The following is a 10,026-nucleotide window of genomic DNA, read 5'->3' on the forward strand; positions in this document are numbered from 1 at the left end:
GTCGGTTGATATGTTGAGTAATAGTAGTAGATGCAGGCAGGAGTCGGTCTACTTGTCACGGACGTGATGGCTATTTTCATGATCATTGCCTTAGATATCGTCATAACTTTGCACTTTTTTATCAATTGCTTAATAGTAATTTGTTTACCCATTGTATGGTTTCTTCAAGAGAGAAGCCTCTAGTGAAACCTATGGCCCCCAGGTCTATTTTCTATCATATTATTTTTAGATCTATAAAACCAAAAATCCAAAAATACCTTGCTACAGTTTATTTTTGTTTACTTTATTTTTCTTTTTACTTATCTTTTAAACCTATCTCTATTAGATCTCACTCTTGCAAGTGACCGTGAAGGGATTGACAACCCCTTTTTCGCGTTGTGTGCAAGTGTTTGTTAGTCTGTGCAGGTGCATATATTGGGGACTTACTTGTGCCTCCTACTGGATTGATACCTTGGCTCTAACTAAGGGAAATACTTATGTCTTCTTTGATGCATCACCCTTTTCTCTTCAAGGGAAAAATCAACGCAAGCTCAAGAAGTAGCAGCCACACCTGTCGGTTCCCGGCCATTACACCTGATGGATCTAGGTTGGCCCCGCAAACTAACACTAGTCCTTTCTGCACACTTTGTCCTCACTAATGCGCACCCGGTACAAAACTTCCTAGTCGGCCCACCCATCCTATAATTGCTCCAAGCCAAGCATCCTTAACTTTGGAGTTGTTTTCAAATGGGCTCCCAAATAAGAAGGAATTTCTTATTGATATGAGTAGTCTATCATTCCTGTTAAGCCAGGCTCTCACATATGCACCCACTCAAAAGAACCATGTCCTCGTTGGCTCATCAGGAACGTTCCCTCTTCGCACACGTATGTGTGTTCAGTCCGGCACATGTGTCATGCCGTGTGCCACAACGGGAAACACGCGCCATGCGCCACATGACCGTGCATCTGACCCACACATGCCCGTGTAATCATAAGGGTTGGCTCAGATACCAAATGTAATGCCCTGGACACACCCGCCGGTTCCCACCCCATTACGCCTGATGAGATCTAGATTGACCACATAGACCAACACTAGTCTTTCCTGAAAACACTACAAGAAATATGTCAACTTGTGACCATCAATATTGGTCACTGAATGTTCATTGTTTTTCATTTGTGACCTATTTGTGACCAAAAATAGTTGGTCAAAAGCTAGCCATCTTTAATGAAACTTAACAACCTTTGTTATGAAATGGTCGTAGGAGGTAACGACCAAAATGAAAGGTCGTTGGTTCTACGACCAATTGTTTTGGTCACTGGCAATTTGCCCACACCACGTTAGATCCGACATGGCAAGCTGACGTGGCAAAACTGCGACCAAATGAAAATGTCATTGATTAGAATCAGCCCGGTCCAATTCAGCAGTCTATATGGGCCAAGCCCATTTAATTTTTTTCCTGTTAATTTTGACCAGCCACATGGGCCAAGCCTAACAATTCAACCTTTTATTTTCGAGGTCGTGGCCTTTTCGTCTTGTGGTTAAGCCAACATTTTTCAGCCTTTTATTTTCTGGGCAGTGGCCTTTTCAGCTCAACTGATTCCGTTTTTCTTTTTTCAAAATATGGGTCAATCAGCCAGATGGGTCCCTGTTGTCAGGTTAGAGTAAGTGGGTCCTAGTTGTCAGGTTCTAGTAAGGGGGTCCCAGATGTCAGTGCCAGATTATTCAGATTTCAATTCTCCGGCAAATAAATAACCAAATTAAATCTTACTAAACAAATAGAGAACAGAATTAAAATTCATACAGAGAAAACCACCAAACTTAAGAATTACAATCAAACATAATTCAGATCAGGTTTATATAATCCAACAGTAGTTTATATCAGGTATCCAGCTACAAAAACACAACCAAAATATCTAACTATAACTATCTATCAAAGTATAACTAGCTCCAATGAGCTAAACTCTATGCTTCTTGTGACTTCTTCGTCCTGGAGCTTGCTACGAAACATGAACGAAGGTCAGCAACATATGCATGTTATAGAACAAATGCTTGGGAACAAAACAAAACATAGGAAACTCCAAATAACGGGCAAGACTCATGAACAATGGAACTGCAAGTGATAGACCAGTAGACGTGCATGCAATTTCTATAGATATGAACTTTTATACATTTCTCTAGATATGTTTCTCAGGGAAGAAATAGTAAATACATAACAATCATCTATCATGTACAAAAAGTGGACAATAAAATATCAATTACGAGTTCCCAAAATAGCAACTAATACAAAGAGTAGAAACTATATTAGCAAAACTAACGTGCAATGGAACTTATACATGAAATTGCTAGAAGATCGTGCTGAAGAATAGTATGCATTTGGACAGAAAGCAGTTGATCAAGAAATATTTTTTAAAGCTGTTGAAGCAATGGTAAGGTAATCATATAACATGCTCATGTTCAACTGTCAAGTACATAGTTAATTAAATAGTATTCCTACATGGGAGAAGTAAGCACCTGTAGCAGATAACCAACTCAAAATAACAACACCACATGAGCAAGCAACTACACCTTTATGGCTAGGAGCCTGAGACCGACAAGGAAAGATCATCAGAACCAAGTTTTTAAAAGCAATGTGAGTCAAAAAGCAATTAGCATACGTGCATCTTGCGCAAACTATCATTTATAAAAGAAGTAAAAAACAAATATGGATACAATAGTTGGGGGCATATACTTATATGAAATCAAGCAGTAGCATTTGAACAACAATGATTATCATATAAAATGAGATGTCATAGGTTTTGGTTCAAGGTTTGTAACATGTCAGGTTGGTGCATTAATCTAGCATAAGCACATTAGAAACCACACTTATATTACATATTATACAATGTAACCTGACACAACTTTGATGTTGTTCGTTTGTTGATGTGAGTAATATGGTGGAGTTTACATATGCTCGGGAGAGCTCTAGGTATGCTTGGGAGAGCTCTGGCGGTTCTCGAAAGAACCATGGTGGTGCTCGGGATCTAAAGAGTGCTACAGGCTACCATCCCGAGCACCCTCTTCACTCCTACCTTATTCTCCTTACTTGTTTCCTCGATGTGTGTCTGCATGTCCTCTGAATGGCCACAATCCTCCCTTTATATAGCTAGTGGGCACCACATAGCCGTTTACACTCGTATGAACACACATCAAGGTTGAAGCTCAAGTGACACCTTGAGTAATAGAGTCGCCGTCAAGAAGCTTACCTCCTGGTATGCGCAAAAGTGTCAGCAATTCGAGTGTTATCCTGATAGGATTAATCTCTTATCGCTTGCGCCGCATCGTATTTTCTTCGCCTAGGACCCATAGACCTATGGTAGCCTATGACCACATTTAATGCGGGGTAGAGAACGTATCCATGCTTGTGTCCATTGTAGCCTGAGCACATGTGGTGTGGCGCCTTTATGTGTCATGCTTGGGCTGCGGGCATACCCTGCCTAACATCACTGACGAAATTTTCTTCTTTGATGTTTTGATCTTCTGTGACATGGATCTTGACAAAGATCTGCATGCCTTGGTGTGGCTCTTAGTAGGATACACTCCTTCTGGATGTTGTAGTAATTCTAGCATACCAAAAGTGAGAGATCAGTGAGGTGCTTGGGCTGGTCCACCGCGTGTTTGGGACACCCTAGTTCTGGTTGCATGGCTATCTTATTTCCTTTGCAATATCCTACAGAAAGGCTCATTCTGGTGGCTGCATTTATTTTTATCTTACTATCACTATAACTACATTCAACTAGTTATGTTTCTATGCCTAGGTTGTTATTAGCTTGTGAATGCAGTCGAAGTACTCACCTGACTTTTTATGTGGCTAGATGCGTGAGGTTATATTATACATATGATGTGGTATTGGGTGTCGCAAACTAGGAAGTGTCCAGCAGTGTCCCTAAAGATTGGAGTATCACCTATGTATTCCTCTGTTGTGTCTTGTGCTGCTAGTTTCTAATGCCCCATGATTAGTGATAGATAATGTAAAATAGTTTGCTGCCCTGGCCTCTCTTAAGATTGTCGTTATCAAACCCCCGTGGTTCATGTGACTGTATTTTTGTGAGACTATTGTTAGTGTAAAATGTTGTTGTTTGGATTTGAATCAAGTGATATGTATGCTAGAAGACATAGATCTCTGGGCTGGCATTCAGGGTGTCTGGTTAAATGAATCAAAGCACTACATTGAGCCGGAGCACTTTGGGGCTTTGTCCCGGGTATAAAGGCGATGAAATAAGATGTATTTGGCCCATGAATCCACCTCATACCTTGTGCAACCCCTCCTAATAGTGCAGTGTTCCTGAATGAAGGTTTAAGTTAAGTAGACGCCATATCTTTTATGTATGAGGCTAAAACTGTTCATATAGTCAACATGTTCATTAGCCCCCTAATCACTTGTGATCGCACCAAAAACCCACTAAGGACATACTAGATTTTTTTTCAAAAATTACTTGCTAAAGAGAACGATTTCCTTAATTAGGTTCGTACTTTAAATTATAACATTAATATAAAAGGACACCCTGCATCAAAATTATCATTTGCTCTTTTCTTTGCAATGAATGATGTTGAAATTACCACCGGATTGACGCCATATCTTTGAAATACACGATTGAGCATACATGTTCATGATACAGAGATGGTGAAATGGGACCGAAAAACCCTACACAATGGATGGACTACGTCACTACGATCCCGTACGTAAAAAGATAAGTTTCTGTAACCTATGTAATTCTGCATGGAGCAGAGCTGGCTGAAGCCATCAATCCTCTTTCTCCAAACTCTGCAGCTCAGCAACCCGCATGGCAACGTCCGGGCGATGGGTTCAGCTTCAATACAGTGGCACCGATCACGTCTTGAAGGAATTGTTGGGGCTGTCCATGGACTTGAGGTCCCTGTAATGGCCCGGCGTCAGCTCCTGCTCCATCCCCACACCGCCAGCCCGCCGCTGCCGCAGCCACCTCTTCCACCCGACGTACGGCCCGGCCACGGCCAGGCTCGCCAGGACCAGCGACGCAACCACCACCGCGGCTGTCACGCCTGGCGACATGCCCCGCCCCGCTGCGCTCTGCTGCTGCGCCTTCCTGATCTTGAAATAGCCCACCTTCCGGTCGTCGGCCTCGTACACCACCGTCTCCACGGGAAAGTCGATGAGGTAGCAGTACCCGCTCCCGCCGTTGTACACCGCGCCCCAGCAGCTGCAGCTGGCCGCGCACGACTGCTCGCACTCCGCCGCCGTCTTGTACGTCTCGAACGGCAGCTGCTCCTTGTACGCAAGTGACACCCGGTTCCGCCGCACAACGTCGAACAGCTGCCCCGCGCCGCCCCCGCAGAGGTCGGTGGATTCCTCGGCGCGGCATGGCGGGGCGATCGATGCGGTGCTGTTGATGAGACACTGGCACTTGGGCGCTCCTCCCGGGACGCACAGGCTGTAAGCGCCGCACGAGGTCGGCAGCTCGCACGGCCCCGAAATGGCCTTGTAGTCGGAGGTCCAAGCTTTGGAGCCCTCGGTCCAGTAGTATGCGCGGAGGTTGCCGTCGTCGTCCAGCGTCATCCGCCGAAAGGCGCCGGTGAGGTTCCGGACGAATGTGTCGAACGCAAGCATGTCGACGCTCTGGTCGCCACCCAGGAGGTAGAGCCCGAAGAAGCCGCGGCTGTCCAGGCGGCCGTACACCGGGGGCTGCGTTGCGTTCTCTGGCTGGGCCTCGCGAGCCGTGTACTGCCAGTACATCGGCCTCGTGCGGACACCATAGAACTCCATGTGCAGCGCCATGTACGTCTTGGCGAACCGCAGAGAGAAGCGGCGGTTCTTGGAGATGAGCGGCGGCGACGACATGGTGAAGTTCTGGCCTAGGACGAGCGTGTCCGATGGGTTTTCAAAGCTACGCCAAGGCGTACCGCGGCCGTTGAAGAGCCGGATGACGAGGTCGGACGAGTTGAGGAGCGCGACCGTATCGCCGACGACGTTGAGGGTGCTCCAGAGCTCGCCGACCTCGGGGACAGTGAGGATCAGGCGGTTGTCGAAGGAGAGCGTAGCCGGGCGCGACCAGTCCGCGAGACGGGCCGGCGTGGCACACCAGAGCGGGAAGGACGAAGGGAGGTGAACGACGGCGAGGTCCAGGGACGCCGAGCCGACGCGGAGGAAGCCGAAGGCGAAGATGCCGTTGTGCGCGTACAGCACCGGCTCGAACCGCCCCGGCGCGTCGGCCGAGTGCGTCGCGGTGAAGCCGTTGGACAGCTGCGTCACAGGCTCTTCCCTGTCGGCTCCGTCGATCAGGGGCGCCGCCGACGCAAGAAAGAGAGCGGCGAGGAAGACGGCGATGGCCGGATCAGGCTTGTCTTCCCTCATTGCAGGGGCAGGAAATTAAGAACGGGATAAAGGTCAAATGCTTGAGACAGAGTAGCATGTATACAAACTATATATGCATCATCAAATAGAAGGTCAACGGCCGGCGTGAGCCTCCATTCGATCTAGTCTGTTTCCAACTCACGGAATAGATGACAAAAAAAGAATGTAAATTGAGTTTGTGGAGGAGATGAACATGCCTGATCCGGAACTTTGCATCACCCGCAAGTTGCAACTACTCTAAGCATATGAACTGGCCAATAGTCAACTCTCTGTTCCAGCTCATCTAAGGAAATATAACTCTGTGTTCCAGCTGGTCAGAACTATTCGAAACTATTTTGCTATATTTTTCAGACTATTCAGAAAAGGAGCCCGCTGCAAATATGATGTTAGATTTTTAAACATGGCAAATCAAATTTTTTTTATAATAAATTACGTGTCGCGAGCATGGCAATTCTCTTCAGAAGGCATGTCAAATCCTGGCATGTTCAGTTTTTTCTATTGAGAATTTGCCATGCATGTGCTGAAAAAAGTTGTCTATATCCGTGACACGTAATTTGCCATAAAAAATGTTTGACCTGACATGCTTAAAAAACCGACGTCAAATTTTGTGCGTTTCTAATTTTTTTTACGAATACGTAAAACTTGCATATCATTTCATTGATAGAAGGAAAAGAATAAGTACAGCGAAGGATACAACTCATGACACGAACGCACACAAGCGTAAACATGGTGCCTGGAGCAGAGAGACAAGGAATGCTCAGCCCGAACAAAGGATGCATCATAGCTAAACCTACCAAGCCCGAACCAAGAGAGGCAATTCCGAACCAACAGGAACTCCAACATCATTTGAGCCGAAATCGGGGACACCGCGAGCGAGCAAGATAGCTCCTTCAAGAAGGAAGACGACGCCGAGACGCCGTCGCCATCCGATCAGGAGGAGCCGGACCCTAGGGTTTCCCCTGAGCTCGAAGAGGGGCGCAGCTGAAGGCCTTGGCAACGCCTCCAAAAAAAAGAACGACACCCGCGGGCGCCGCCGTTGCCAGCACCGGCAGTAGGTGCAGGGATCTATCCCTGGCATGAAGCTGAGCAATCCCATAGCCGCCAAAACAGTTATCGATGAGGAAGCCGAAGTTGGTCCGAACCACCATGTCAGAAGGGAGTTGGCGGGGGCTGCACCTAGATCGATGCTAAATACTTGATCTGAATAGTGAGGTTCGTAACCATTCCTAGATCGATGCTAAAAAGTGAGATGCGTAATCATTTCTAGATCCATACAAGTACATAGACAAGAAAATCTTATCAACTAAGAAATAAGTACGATTATTGGTTCTACTACAAGTCACCCTGTGATGTAACAGTAAGTATTGGCTAGGATAAGCGTAGTCGAAAAGATATGGTATTAAATGGTGGAGTGCTGATGGTTGTTTGTTTGTTGGTTTTGAGCGTTGACCTTAAGTGTCATGAACATAACTGAAACAAAGTGCATTTGGTCCACGGAAGAAATGCGTACTCCCTCCGTCTAGGTGTGTAAATCATTTTACGAAAACCAAATAATTCCAAAACACGTAGGCGCGGTGCATTAACTTCTACCTTGTTTCTTGTTTCTTGACATATCAACCAATAAGAGATGAGGGTGTGCATGCTTTTAATGACCTGAGACTATCAAACATGACATGCAGTGGTTAGTTCATTGCATGCAATACTATTAATTAGCAAATAAACATTAATGTCTCTCGTTTTCCCCTCCTCCTTGCTCATGGTGCACTGCCTAAGGCTGCTCATAGTGGGGAGTAACTTAGACTAGTAACATGCATATGTTACTAGTCCATGTTACTACATTTATAGTGCATAGTATCATACATTAATATCATAGGTGGTCTCATTTATTGCCATGCATGACACATAGTAGCATCACATTTATTATGTTACAGTATCTACCTATGTTACTATAACCATCTCTCTTCTTTTTGCTTGCCACATAAGTATGTTTGCGACCCCCAAGTGCATGATACTACTTATGTTACTCCCACTATGGCCAGCCTAAGATGACTTACTCACCTAGACGGAGGGAGTATATGTTATGCACATTCATTTATGATTTTTTTAGGGAATGTCATTCGGCTAGCTTTATTCATTGTTTTCTTTTTTGAAAAAAAAAGTTAAAACCCGTGGCCTCTGCATCAAAGCTTTATTCATTGATAAGAGTAGATACTTTATTTACCATGGTCAGTGATATAACACGAATAGATCATCGTCCCAAATACATGAAATGGACGGTTGAAAACTATTCCTCGCTATCAAATGGGCCAACGTGTTGGCATTCTGATCGCAATGTTCATATATTTAGTGAAGCCTGAACTCAAAATTCCGCAGTCATGGAAGATCACCGTTGAAGATGTCGCAGTCATAACTTACTCCAGCATCATTGCAATCATGCTTGAGTTGCCCGGTTAAATATAAAGTCCATGCATCCGATATGTTGGGCTAAGCTGTGGGGCCTGCTACCTCTTGAGCTTGTGTTGCTTTTTCCCTTGAAGAAAGGGTGATGCAGCGAAGTAGAGTAAGTATTTCCCTCGGTTTGAGAACCAAGGTATCAATCCAGTAGGAGACTATGCACAAGTCACCGAATACCTGCACAAACAATCAACAAACTTGCACCCAACGCGATAAAAGGGTTGTCAATCCCTTCACGATTACTTGCAAAAGTGAGATCTGATAGAGATAGATAAACGGTAAAGTAAATATTTTTGGTGTTTTTGGTTTATAGATCGGAAATTAAAAGATTGCGAAATAGTAGATCCGAAACTAGTATGATGTAAAATAGATTCAATATAATGGAAAAGAGACCCGGGGGCCATAGGTTTCACTAGTGGCTTCTCTCAAGATAATAAATATTACGGTGGGTGAACAAATTACTGCCAAGCAATTGATAGAAGAGCGCATAATTATGATGACATCTACGGTAATGATCATGAATATAGGCATCACGTCCGTGTCAAGTAGACCGAAACGATTCTGCATCTACTACTATTACGCCATACATCGTCCGTGTCAAATAGAGTATTAAGTTCATAAAGAACGGAGTAACGCATTAAGTAAGATGGCATGATGTAGAGGAATTAACTCAAGAAATATGATGAAAACCCCATCTTTTATCCTTGATGGCAACAATACAATACGTGTCTTGCTGCCCCTATTGTCACTGGGAAAGGACACCGCAAGTTTGAATCCAAAGCAAAGCACTTCTCCCATTGCAAGAAAAACCAATCTAGTAGGCCAAACTAAACTGATAATTCAAAGAGACTTGCAAAGATACCAAATCATGCATATACGAATTCAGAGAAGACTCAAATAATATTCATATATAATCTGATATAAATCCACAATTCATCGGATCTCGGCAAACACACCGCAAGAGTATTACATCGAATAGATCTCCAAGAACACCGAGGAGAACATGGTATTGAGAATCAAAGAGAGAGAGAAGAAGCCATCTAGCTACTAGCTATGGACCCGTAGTTCTGTGGTAAACTACTCACGCTTCATCGGAAGGGTAATGGTGTTGATGTAGAAGCCCTCCATGATCGAATCCCACTCCAGCAAGACGCCGGAAAAGGCCCCTAGATGGGATCTCACGGGTATAGAAGGTTGCCGCGATGGAAAAGTGTTTTCATGGCTC

The 10,026-nt window shown here is 44.7% G+C and overlaps 1 protein-coding gene across 1 annotated transcript; it reads right to left on the reverse strand.

Moving 5' to 3' along the window:
* Positions 1 to 4,549: 4,549 nt before the first annotated feature.
* LOC119308281 (PAN domain-containing protein At5g03700-like) lies at positions 4,550 to 6,393 on the reverse strand. The gene has a single exon (XM_037584381.1). It carries the CDS (start codon positions 6,345 to 6,347, stop codon positions 4,848 to 4,850), a length of 1,500 nt encoding a protein of 499 aa, XP_037440278.1. The 5' UTR covers positions 6,348 to 6,393; the 3' UTR covers positions 4,550 to 4,847.
* Between the last annotated feature and the right edge of the window lie 3,633 nt (positions 6,394 to 10,026).

This window comes from Triticum dicoccoides, chromosome 5B, assembly GCF_002162155.2.
Source record: "Triticum dicoccoides isolate Atlit2015 ecotype Zavitan chromosome 5B, WEW_v2.0, whole genome shotgun sequence".
Taxonomy (NCBI): domain Eukaryota; kingdom Viridiplantae; phylum Streptophyta; class Magnoliopsida; order Poales; family Poaceae; genus Triticum; species Triticum dicoccoides.

Bases quoted from the DNA above. Each gene is read 5' to 3' on its own strand.
- LOC119308281 (XM_037584381.1), bottom strand. From the start codon at position 6,347: ATGAGGGAAGACAAGCCTGATCCGGCCATCGCCGTCTTCCTCGCCGCT.